The sequence below is a fragment of the Simochromis diagramma genome, unplaced genomic scaffold (assembly GCF_900408965.1).
Source record: "Simochromis diagramma unplaced genomic scaffold, fSimDia1.1 OVJJ01000421.1, whole genome shotgun sequence".
NCBI classification, from domain to species: Eukaryota; Metazoa; Chordata; class Actinopteri; order Cichliformes; family Cichlidae; genus Simochromis; species Simochromis diagramma.
This window is the reverse complement of record NW_024387250.1, coordinates 7092313-7105340: the sequence shown is the minus strand read 5'-3', so window position 1 is coordinate 7105340 and position 13028 is coordinate 7092313. Positions and strand designations below refer to the sequence as shown.

Below are 13028 nucleotides of genomic sequence, written 5' to 3'. Positions count from 1 at the left end.
TGTGTGAGCCTTCTTGGCAGTGTAGGTGTTTAACAATGGATGACCACAGGTAGTTTCAGGTGTGAACAGTGGGTGTGTGATTTGAAGTGAGTGGGGGTGGTACTGTTTCCTTGATTTCATCATACTTACAGTGCCTTACATGTCTCCTCCAGACTCTTAGTGCTGACAGATGTTTTGTCTCCTTACCCCCGAGACATACAGTGCATCATCATAATACAGTTTTTTTTAATGTGGCACTTTTATATCTCATAGAAGAAGAACCAAGGTTACATCTCTTTGTTTGCTTTGAAAAAATTAATATTCCACACTGTAACCCCTTTTCAATCACCAACACAGAGAGATGGCTCTCATGTTGATGGTTAATGATACACACTGCTCCAGGATTTATTAATAAAACTTATAAATACCACCCCCCTTGATCTTTATTCATAGCATGGGCAAGAGGAAAGCATGACTCAAGCCAGACAGACAACAGTATGGCTGGTGTCCTTTTTGATAAATGCCACGGTCATCGGGAACGTTCCTGTGATCCGTGTTTTTAGGACTGAGATCATCATAGCCTCACAAGAAAAGAAGAAGAAGAAAGAAACTGGATGATTAAAGGAAGGCAGTTGCATTTTAATCTCTTAAACATCACTGGGGAGATTTCTGGACATGTGAAAGCTTGTAACAGTTGAGCTAGTAAATTAATTAGTTATTTAGCCATCTTTAGCATGACTTTCTCAGGATCATTCACACTTTTGAGCTAAATCAAGTGAGTGTTCCTGGATTCATGTGTTGCGTTTAGTTTTAAATGTAGTTATTATGCCCTCTAGAGGTGCATTAAAAACATCACAAAAAAACAAAAGAAAATGAAATTAAATTAAAAGGTTTGAACAAAAGGAGGAGGTGTTTGCTTAGGCAAAGCTATGATGTCACATTATCTCAAAACAACATCACTCATTTTACAATTCACTTTAGATATACCGTTGAGCTCAATCAAGGTTGCAGAACAGAAAATCAACATGACTAAATTTATATTTTAGTTCTCAAGAAATAATATTAAAACTCTAACTAAAATAAATTAAAAGAAGAAAGGTGTGAAAGTAAAAACTACTTGCAATCTTGCACAAATAAATACAATTTTAGATTCTGTCACCAGCATCTAGGAGGTCACCTCTGACAGTTTCTTTGGTAAAATGTGACTAAGTCTGGTGAAACAGACAGCTGAGTCATCATGTTGAAACCTGAAACAACAGATAAGCAGACTTCCTTTCATGCCAACAAATGACAGCTGGTTGTGAAACATTGTGGCAGGCACGTTCTTGATAACAAGTTGATGAACAAGGTGGAACTGTAAATTCTTTTTAATGGTTAATGAAAATATCATACTTAATGTTTCTCAGAACTGCAATTTGTAATTATAAAATATTTTATCATCTGTCTCAGGAGGTAGAGCGGGTCATCCACTGCTAGGAAGGTCAGCGCTTCTCCAGTTTGCATGTTGAGATGTCCGTGGCCATGGCCAAAAGCCCTCCACAATGTTGTGAGAGACTAATGTCATGCAGAAAACAGTTACTTCAAATAATTACCACTAAGGATGCTTCTACATACCCCTGAATCATGGGATTAATTGGTTTTTCACAAGAGCGCAAAGGGCGACTGTAGTTGCAAGCATATTATATATATGTAATAAACAGGCTGTTTGAAGCTGTTATCGCTTTTTAAAATTTAGTCTGCATACTTTGCTAAAATACATTTAAAAGAAATTGTGCAATTATGAAAAAAAAAATAATTTTGTTTTTTAGGGCAGAGAACGTCTACCTTAGCTCAGCTTTAGGTGCAACGCATCAGTTAGGGAGTGTTTTTAGAATAGAGAATCACATTTATGTGAGGTTGCTGAAAACATTCATAACACCATGAAATCATCCTACAGATTATAAAAACTGCAGCACAAAACATACAGAAGAAAGACGCGATAAGAATATGCAAATCAGAAGCTTCAGTTAAGTTTGAAAACACGTATGATTGAAAGTGTTATATGAACACTTTCAATCATACATTTTTAGATGAAGTCATACACAGAATTTCTGATTATACATACTTTATCTGCTTTGTAGTGTAGTGTAGTGGAGAATAAACTTTGACATTTATTTCTGACTTATACTGAACACAGTGTATATAAAGTGATAATATTCCAAAGTAAAAAAACAAAAAAAACAAAAACATGTTTGTTTAGACATATTTTCAGTGCATATGAAAAGGGAAAGTGGAACCTTTGGCTTGAAACTGGGAAAGTATTGATTTTCATAAACATACAGCAAAAGAGGATTTGGGAGTTTTATGTCAGAAACTAAGTGAAAACCAAGAAGCTAAGCACAGCTTCTGAGGAGCAAGGTCAAATTACATTAAGTTCATGTACCTTAGATGCTTACTAATGAATATTCATATTACGCTGACATATCTCCCATGTTTCCAATTCATGCTTAGTGCTAACAAATCTGTTTCTTCTTTCTGTTCGCAGGCAAAAATAGGTTTTTTTGTGCCTTATGTAAGATGTACAAATGTATCTGTCATGGGTCTTTGACCAAGAGTTTGTGTTTTAGACTCAGCACCAACCAAGTGTGTTTGCTCTCAGAACTGTGTCTTCATACTGACCCTCACATACAACGGTCAGTACTACAGGCAGAAACATGGCTGTGCCGTGGGTTCCCCAGTTTCACCCATTGAGGCCAACTTTTACTTGGAAGAAGTGGACAAGAGGGCCCTGTTATCCTACCCTGGAACACCACGAAGTCATTGGTTCAGGTATGTGGATGACAACTGGGTGAAAATCAGAGCTCAGGATGTATCAAATTCACTGATCACATTAAACCAGAGAACAAATACATCAAGTTCACCAGGGAGGATATGAGAAATGACAGACTAGCCTTCTTAAACTATGAGATTTCCGTCAGTAATGGGGGACATTTAAAAGTTAATGTGTACTGTAAGCCAACGCATACAGATCAGTATTTAAGGTTTGACTCTCATCATCTTTCAAACTGGGTGTCATCAGGATGCTACAACACAGACCAAACACCATCCCCACAGATACAGCGGCCAGCGAAGAACAAAAACACTTCAAAAAGACCCTGAGTAAACGTGATGATCCCAGCTGGACATTTGTCAAAGCCGGGAAGCCACCTAAAGAAAGCTCCAGCCGATCCAGGAAAGAAGGACAACTGCTGTCTAAGTGAAAACCCTTAGTGATCCCTTATGTATCAGGAGTATCAGAACAGTTGAGAAGTATCTTTTCTAAACATTCTGTAGCTTTCAACTCCCAAAACACACTGCGCCAAAAATTGGTCCACCCCAAGGATTGGGTTCCCCGACACAAACAGAGTAATTGCCAGGAGGATTGAAATTATTTATATGTCGGGAAAACCAAACAGCCTCTGGCTAAGCGGATGGCACAACACAGGTCTAACTTGTCAGGCCTCCCACTGAAAATGTCATGTCCAGATGAACAAAATCAACTTTTTGTGTTCCCATGTGTTTCCATTTGGGTCGTCTCTCCGCTCCACTCGATTTGCTGCCGGAGATCATGACAGTATGCCCTGATCAGAATAGACCCAGCAGATTTTGTTTATGAAAATTTTGAGGCGTGGGCGGTGGTTGCCGGAGGGCCTGCTGCCCAGCCCGCTGGAGGTTCCACTGTTTCCCAGCCCACATCAGCCGATGCTGGGTTCCTTATGATCCTTCCTGCCAAGACTGCCTCTTCCCTAGATGCTCTCCCCCAGCTGGAAAACTTTGTTTCTGAGCCATAAAATAGTAAAATTATGTTCATTGTTCTTGAGTTGGCTGGTAATAAGACTACTTTACCCCCCCATTTTGGTTTTGGCTTGTTTCATGGTTAGTTCCTCATTTAGTTTGGTTTTCTTATTTTTGTAGTGTTTTGCCAACCAGCCTGAATAAACTGCTCACCTTCTGTTAACTCTGCTCTCCACGGGTCAGCAATTAGGTCCTCCCTCTGCTCCACTTGATCTGCTGCTGGACATCACGACAGTTTCAACGCAGTGTATAAAAGACAAAGAAGGAACACAGCGGGGAAAGAACACAACAACAAAAAAAGACAGAAATACAGTAGGGGAAATACAAGTTGACTAACACAGCAAAAATGGCTTAAAATTTTGGTTTGAAGGTGTCTAAATGCAGCAGATTTACAGTAAGCTGAATACAAATACTTTACCAGTACAAGCTTCTCTGTTGAAATGGATAGAAACAGAAATTTACCATAATGACACGCAAACAAGGGCATCTATTATTAGAGCTCCAATGCTATCTCTTTAAATTTAACACTATAAAATTTAGACACTTCAGCAGAGCAGCACAAACTAATTATATCGCAGAGAAGAGGAAGCTAGCTGACCAGTCTTTATTGGCAGACACCCAAGAGCACAACTTCCTGCTCATGGTACGCTGCTCTTTGTGGTTTGACAGTGACACACACACAGAGAGAGAGAGAGAGAGAGAGAGAGAGAGAGAGAGTAGAGAGGTGACATGTATAAGAGGGTGTTTTTTTGACAGTTACTGACAAAAGTCACATTTGCAGCAGACAGCAGCGTGATGGAGCCACAAGAGATCAGAGAGGGATACTTAGTAAAAAAGGTAAGAATAACTACAGGAAAACTACCAGAAAGTTCTTTCCATTGTCTTTGTGAACACAGAGCTTCTTTAAAGTATTGATAAAGTAAGTATAAAATACTATTGTTACTTCCTGTAATACTATTGTTTTTGTTTCATTGTTTTTTGATAATGAAACAAAAACAAAACTGAGGGAATGACAAGACTAGATTTTTTTTATCCATTGTCAATTCAGTGTAATAACTAAATTTAAGTAAAAAATAATTTTCAAAGAAAAATAAACCCACAACAACAATTTGAATAAAAAGGGTAGGGCAACTTCTGAGGTTTCAAACTAAGATGAAAGAACAGCCACTTGAAAAGGAAATCAGGACACCTGCAGAAAAAGCTTTACTTCACAAAAAGACAATGAATATGTCATTCAGGAATACCAAAAAACTAACATTGTTTTACTCAATCGGGAACAGCGATACAAGTTTCTTGAAAGGTACTTCATGACAGTCAACTGCACATTTCTGTTCTGTAGTCGCAACAGTGACTCAAGTTCCTACTTCTGTTTACAACACGAAGTAAAACATGAATGTGTTGTGGCCTTGTTCTACTTATAAACTGTCGCTCAAAGAGAACATTTGAATATATGACCTGAAACAATGTCATTTGCAATGCGCTGTCATCAAACAGTGCTGTGAAAACCAGTGAAAAGATGTAACGAATAGATAAATTTCAGGAGACAAATTCCAATGTACTACACAATCACTATGAAGAATATTCACACACTTAGATGACAAGCCATTTCCTGCATGCATAATGGAATTTATTATAAATGTCAACGTTCATACATTTGGTAGGTACATCAGCACACTGTTCTTTTTGTGTCTAGGTGTGACTTTTTTCTTTCCACACACTTGAAATGCTGATCAAAGGCCATTCAGGAAGTGTTTTAAGTTTTGTGACACTGGTTTTCTTTTCAGCGTGCATGACAACAGCTATGTAGAAATGATGACCTTTCGCTTGTTCAATTATGAAAAATGTATGACAGTGTGAGTGGTGTTAGTCATAGCCATGTCTCATGGATGACATATCTAAATTTAGACTATATGGACAAAAATGCTGGGCCGCCTACATATCATGCCTCAGCAATGGAAACTCACTGCATTGTGTTCTGCCCCACAATGTGGGTGCTGATGTTAAATCTGGAAAGGTTTTTTATGGCCTTTTTATTTTTCAATAAAATTTTTTTTTTTACATTTTTGATGGCCAGAGCACATAATTCCAAAAGGCGTTGTTATTGCCACGAGTCAAATGTGTGCAGTCTTTTCCTGTGATGAAATTCTAGAGCTACTCAAAGGCTTATTTTGCATTGAACTTCATCATCTGGACCCCGAACAAAAGGCCACTTGATTGAAAACTATACCACTTTAAGATGATATTCATTAATTTAACTATTTTGTTAAATAATTTAAATAGTTAATTATAATTTGTTAAATAATAATTAAATAAGTCTTTTGAAAAGGTCTTCAGATCTTGGCATGATGAAATCACACGTTAAAAGTTTAGTTCCCTAAGGAGTGAATGGAGCAGAGAACACTGCGAGCTTGACAGATATAATGGTTTGTCTTAACCCAAACAGGTGAAATTAAACATTTATAAGCACAAACCCAAAGTGAAAGCAGTCTACTAACAGATTTCCCCAAGCTGCAGATTCATTTCTGCATTTACATGTCACAAACAAGGGGCCAAGAAAGTATACCCTGCTTTCCTTTTTAAGCGTGCTTGTTAATGTTGCACTTTAGATCAGAGTCCACATGGGAAATATGATTATTTGTTTATTTAAGGGAATTCATTCAAAATCAAAACATAATTAAATTTCTTCTTGCTACATTATTTAAACGAAAAGGTGACACTTTGGTTTGTCTTATATAAGTGACCAGTGGCCTTTAAGGCACGGTGTTTTACATTTTAAAAATAAATGTATACAAAGTATTACATAGCTGTTACCACATGTAATTCTAAGCAGGATGGTGTGTGGAAGAATACGTTTATTTTGTGTGTATATATATTTTTATTTATTTATTTATTTTTTTTGCATTTTGCATTTTGCATTTTGCCTTAAAGCAGCTTATTTCTTATTGATCCTCAGGGTACATTGCTAAACTCCTGGAGTGCAGTGTGGGTGGTGTTGTCAGAAGATGGAGTGGACTTCTATAAAAAGAAAACAGACCGTTCACCTAAAGGGATGATCCCATTGAAGGGAGCAACACTGAGCAGCCCTTGTCAGGATTTTGTCAAGAGGACGGTAAGAAAATGTTGCTATATGGAAAAAAAGAGGGTGGGAACTCTACTGACTCAAAAACTGCAGTTATTGAGTCATTGGCACATTGGTGACTTTTGCACACTTAGTGATCCCACCCTGCAGCTTTATGTGGTCTCCCACTTTGTGGTTGAGCTGTCGTGGCTCCTAAATGCTTCCATTTTACAATAAGGCCACTCACAGCTGACCAGGGAAAAGAAGAAGAAGAAGGAAAGTTTCACTGACTGACTTGTTGCAATCAGACATCCTGTTTCAGTGAGCTCTTCAAACCTTGTAGAGGCCTACTGCATGGCTAAGTGCTTGATTTCATACACTGTGGCAGTGGGAATAAAAACAGCTGAATTCAAACATTACAAGGAGTAGCTTTTGTCCATATAATGTATTAAGAACTAGTTCTAAAGAGTTAGATGTAGAGATTATTCATTATTCACACTCCACAGTAAAAGTACTAAAAGGTAGATTCAAATTGAGACCATCAATGCCATCTAAATGTTAGACTGACTAAATATGCTTGTTTTAGCTGGTTTTCAAGATAACCACTGAGAAGAAGCAAGATCACTTTTTTCAAGCCTCACACGTGGAGGAGAGAGAGTTTTGGGTCAAGGACATCAAGAGAGCCATTACCTGCATCCAAGGGGGAAAAAAGTTTGCCAGAAAGTCTACCAGACGCTCCATTCGCCTGCCTGAAACAGTCAACCTAGCGTATGTTGTGTTAAATTGTGTTAATATTTTATTCATTATACTTTAAGAACTACAGCAGCAGCTAACAGTAATTGTCTGTCTATTATATAAACACTTGCTATCAGATTACAGTACCTATTTTAAGGTTACAGCATATATACAAAATGTGAAATCTGACATCCCAGCATGCCTAGCTACAACTACTAAATTACTGGAACATCATTACTTCAGTGAGGTTCAGTGAACTGTAAAGTGCTTGTACTTCAATAGAATGAAGAAGCACCACTGACAGCACTCTCATTATTTCCCCAGTGCGCTGTACACAGAGATGAAAAACCAGGATGAAGGCGTGAAAGAGTTAAAACTGGAACAGGAGAATCGAGTCTTCAACCACTGCTTCACCGGTACACCTGGCTCAGTTTTGTTGATGTAACGGGTGTGCAAGAAGTTCTTTTTAAACTTCAAATGTTCTCACCATTTTTCTCCGTTTCCCCATTTTTGCAAAGGTGCGACGGTGATAGACTGGCTGATTTCAAAGGAGAAGGCGAGAAATAGACCTGAGGCACTCATGTTGGCAACAGGGCTCATGAATGAGGGTTTTCTCCAGCCTGCAGGTGACTTATCAAAAGAGGGAGCAGAAAGCGGAGAGCAAGCAGCCTTCTTAGATGAGACAAAAGCTCTCTATTATTTTGTAAGTTAACCTGAGCAAACACTGCCGTTTAACAATATGTTAACTGTATTATACATAGACTTTATGGACTCGGCAAAAGCATTGTATATTATAAATATATATATATTTGTTTTGTTGTGCTTGCAGGCAGACAGTGGCTTCTTTTGTGAAGGCTACTCCAGTGATGAAGATGTTCTTCTAAAGGAAGAATTCAGAGGAAACATCATAAAACAGGGCTGTTTGGTTAAACAGGTGAATCAGAAAACAAGAAAAATGTTCCCAGCATCTTTGTTGCAACATATACTCTTAGAAAGTTGACCTACAAAGTCTGCAGACGTCTCCCGATTTGAAGCCACTGGTGTCGTTTGTCTTGCTGCAAAACATCCTTCAAAACAGAGATAAAGATAGCAGTAACCTCCAGCAGTCGTGTCACTCTCTCAAAGAGGAAACCTGTGTTCGCTGCTGAGTGATACAATCAAATAAAAATCTGATAACTCAAACTGTGTTATTTGTCACAGGGACATAGACGGAAGAACTGGAAGGTGCGAAAATTCATACTCAGAGATGACCCTGCCTATATACATTACTACGATCCTGCAAAGGTAAATACTGATTTTGGAGATATGCAATCTAATCCAATTTTATTTATAAAGCACTTTAAAATACCCTGCACAGGACCAAAGTGCTGTACAGAAAATAAGTTAAAAACAATAGAATAACAGAAATCAGCAAAAAATAGATAAATAAAATACATAATACATAAAAAAATAAAATAGCCCTATATTAAAAAAGAAAACAAGATAAAACAGCATAGAATCAACTAAAAACAACAAAAATAAAACTGAAAATTTAAAACCAACATCTCACGTAGTGTCAAAGGCCAGGGTAAAGAGGTGGGCTTTCAGGAGTGACTTAAAAACAGGTAGGGAAGTGGCCTGTCTAATCTCTAAAGGGAGATAGTTCCACAGTTTGGGAGCTGCTACAGCAAAAGCACGCTCTCCTCTAAGTTTACGCTCAAAATAATAACGATAAAAATAATTTAAAGAACTGAAAGAATAAGGGGTAATCGTTTAGAAACAACCCCTCCCTAGTTACACAAGTTGTCTTCCTTCTGTTATATTCCTCTAATTTCTTTTCTTCTTGTCAGGCTGATGACCCTCTGGGCTCAATCCACCTCCGTGGGGCGGTGGTCACAGCTGTGGACTATGTGCCTGATGGTGTGTGAGACTGCCGCCACGCAATAAACATGTTGCTTTTCTTCTAATAGTTTGTCTTCACGCCATCCCCTTTAACTCATCGCCTTGTCTTTCAATGCTTTCAGCCAAAAAAAAAGATATTGATGGCAACCTATTTGAGATCATCACTGCAGACGAGACTCACTACTTCCTCCAAGCTGCTACAGACCAAGAAAGAAAGGAGTGGATCAAAGCAATACAGATGGTGTCAAAAAGCGGAAAATAACAAATAGCATGGAGCAGCAGGGGAATATGTAACAGCTGCAGCGGCATATCGAATGCAAAAGTTTGGTAGTTCTGTAATTATATTCTGTCACCCATGTTTTTGTATAGTTTTTAATTGTTTTAGAGTAACTTGAAATATAAAGTTCTCTACACACTATCAAACTGCAAACATCACTTCTGCTGTAACTAAAGACAGTCAAATTTAATATAAATTGTCATAACTAATGTTTACTCTATGTTAGTGAACACGAAGATATGATAGCAAAGTAAAAATGAGCTGAGGAATAAATAGAATGAATTATAATTAGATAACATTGCAAATATCTATTTATTTTAAATATGCTATTCTGTAAAACTACGATACAGCTGAGTCTCACCAAATGACAAAAGATAAAGGCTAAGACAGTATGAAAGATAAACTGGGTTTTTTTCTCCTCCTGAGTCTTATTATTCACTCCACTGTGGTTTTTTGATTTCCTCCTTCTTAACCTGCCCTTCAAAAGTCGGAGACAGTTCTAGCTATCACACGAGCACAGTTGGTTCCTGAGCGTGAACTAACTCCGAATCACTTTCAGCCTTCACAGTTTCACACGTTGTGGCTTACAGGCCTGCTGCATACATGAGACAATTTATCAGTGACAGAAACGACAAGCGTACACTACTATGTGTATTCAGAAATGTAATTTTAGTGCTAACGGCTAAACTGATGAGTTTATGAAGACTTTTTTAGTTTTTCGTTGTTTTTTTTAAGTTTTGTCTATATTAGCTGGACTAATGCATTTACTTATTTATTTCAGACCTATTTGAAAGTGAGAACATTGCCATTCTATTTTAAAATCCCTGTCATATAAGTCAAATTTATCATAGCAGCATTCGCCACTACAGACCATCTAGCATTTTATTTTCAGGAGCGATTAGTGGTATTTGAGGTAGCCCTTTATCTGGCACCTTGATACTTGGGTTTATATCATTCATGTAAACTACAAATATGTCAATAACCCATCTGATTGTGGTTTCATTTTTCTGTGTTACACAGGGACATAGCATTCTCTCTTTTGACACAATGCTTTCTGAGGTGTCACTTAGAGACAACCTTACCATAACGGAAAGGAACAATGGCAAAAACTATGAAGCTGCAGGTCTTTGATATAAATTTGACTCAATAAAATATGTTACTTTGGCCATTTAGGCTCTTTTTTTTAAATGAACAATTTACTCTTAATTTTAATTCTATAGCGCAGGACTGCACAGCTTTGACAACTTTTTCTTCTTTCTACCAAGAGTCACTGCTTCTTAATTTTCTTTCTGTCTTCATGTCTTTTTAGTACAGACCAGTGAACCATTGCCATACTAGAGGGTTAGGTACAATCTTTGGCTTCAACTGTTCCCCTTTCAAGTCATTACTATATTCTTGTTTTGACACAGAGCCACTTACTGGTGCTTCTTTAAGTACTTGAGCATGTTTCTCTTCTCTCTTTTATAAATGTTAACATTTCTAAGAGAGGGTGAGAGGATAAATCAGCAAAAGCAACATTTCATAATAAAAACAGAATGTCTAACTGTAGCTTCCTGCATATGTTTGTTTTACAATTCTAACACAAGAGGGCGCTATATATCAACTTTATATTTTTGTTATCAGTCAGTTGTGGGAGCTTGTGTTCGGTGTAAAATGGTCATATCACTATGCTTTGAAATCACGTTAGTCTACATACACTTGGACTTTTAATACTGTCCCCATAAGAAATAACCAGGTGCTTCTATGAAGGAAAGATGGAAGACTGAAGCTCAGCTGTTTAATAAAGCGCACTTATGCACCTTGTAGTAAATGGAACTATGTATAAAGCAATAGTATACTAACAACCCTTAGACTATATTTTAAATGCAATGATAGTAAACACTGTATTTAAACAATCAAGTGTAATATCTATTAAGACTGGCATGATTAATTGGAAATCAGTGGAAGTTTTTGAGTCGCATCTGTTGACTTGCAGCAGTAAGCATATTGAGTATAGTAAAATGACTCAGAACGCTTTCCACAGAAAGTCAGTGTTTTAAGAGCAGTAAAGAGCCATGAATTCATTAGGAAAAACACCTTAACACAAACATTTTACAATACACTGCCAGTTCAAACCTCTCATCCTCACTAGATTTTCAAAAAAGAACAAAAACCCCCCCCCCCCCCCCCCCCCCCCACAAACAATTCAATAAAGGCATCATTCTGAATCCCCCACTGTTAGTCTCTTCTAAGAAGCAAACAGTGGTGGTCAAAACAAAGCACTAAAACACAAGCATCCTTTCAGTTCTAGTGGAAGGTAGTGATCACTGAGAAGAGGCAGCATGCCATTTATGTGAATGTTCTTTCATCATGAAATTCTTATGTACAGATACAAAGTCCAACAATCAATGTGGTTATAATGAAGCAATTTCACTGTAGAAGCTGGATAGACAATACATTAACACTGACTTCGGATGTTTTTGGTCCATTCAACGGGCATTATCAACGTTAATCATCCCATTGAATGGACTGACAACATCTGAAGCGGGTGCATATAAATAGCTGAAAATACTCAACAGGGTAAAGTAAAATAAAGTAAATAAAATTATATAACACGTACATCATATGTAATCATATGGTAAATGTTTCATTTACTAACTCATTTAAGGGATTTTAATGCCTCCCTCTCCACTAAGAAACAAAGTGTGACAATGTGAAAAGCTCAAGGAAAAGAACAAAAATCTATAAAACTTTCATAAAATGTGAAATGGGAGCAATAAATCAACAAAAAGACAAACCCATAAGAAAACACAATTTGCTCAAATCCCATCCTATCTAATATGGATGTACTTGAAAACTCTCTTTGGGCATTATGTCAGCAATGAACCCGAGGGTAGGGGAAAGTTTTAACCTGGCATGCTGTAATGTGAGAGGGGAGACAGTCTTTTTACTTCTACTGTATGTATCAGCATGATTAAAGAGCCAAACTTTGTGTTTTAATGCAAGTAATTCCACATCTTTTCAAATCACACCTTTGTTTGTCTGGTGTCAAATAGTGACTGATTTTCCCATTTTTTTCTGTGTGACTGAAAAGTTAGACAGATTTAATCGTTGGACAACAAAACCATGAAGATATATCACAGAGCATACATCTAAGGGTACTAGAGTATTAAAGTTAAACTACATGAACAAGCTGTAGTTCAGCCTCTTCTTAAAAAACAAAACCTGGACCCAACTGTTCTGTCCAACTACAGGCCTATCTCAAAGCTTCCTTTTCTGTCTAAAGTCTTGGAGAAAGTGGTCTAC

At 37.4% G+C, this 13028-nt stretch overlaps 1 protein-coding gene across 1 annotated transcript; it reads left to right on the top strand.

Annotated features, from left to right (window-relative positions):
• Nucleotides 1-4506: 4506 nt before the first annotated feature.
• On the top strand, nucleotides 4507-10150 carry plek (pleckstrin). The gene is made up of 9 exons (XM_040001276.1): nucleotides 4507-4629; nucleotides 6746-6901; nucleotides 7437-7618; nucleotides 7910-8001; nucleotides 8104-8288; nucleotides 8415-8519; nucleotides 8786-8869; nucleotides 9415-9484; nucleotides 9589-10150. The coding sequence occupies exons 1-9, from the start codon at nucleotides 4588-4590 to the stop codon at nucleotides 9726-9728; spliced, it is 1056 nt and encodes a 351-aa protein (XP_039857210.1). The 5' UTR covers nucleotides 4507-4587; the 3' UTR covers nucleotides 9729-10150.
• The last annotated feature ends 2878 nt before the right edge of the window (nucleotides 10151-13028 follow it).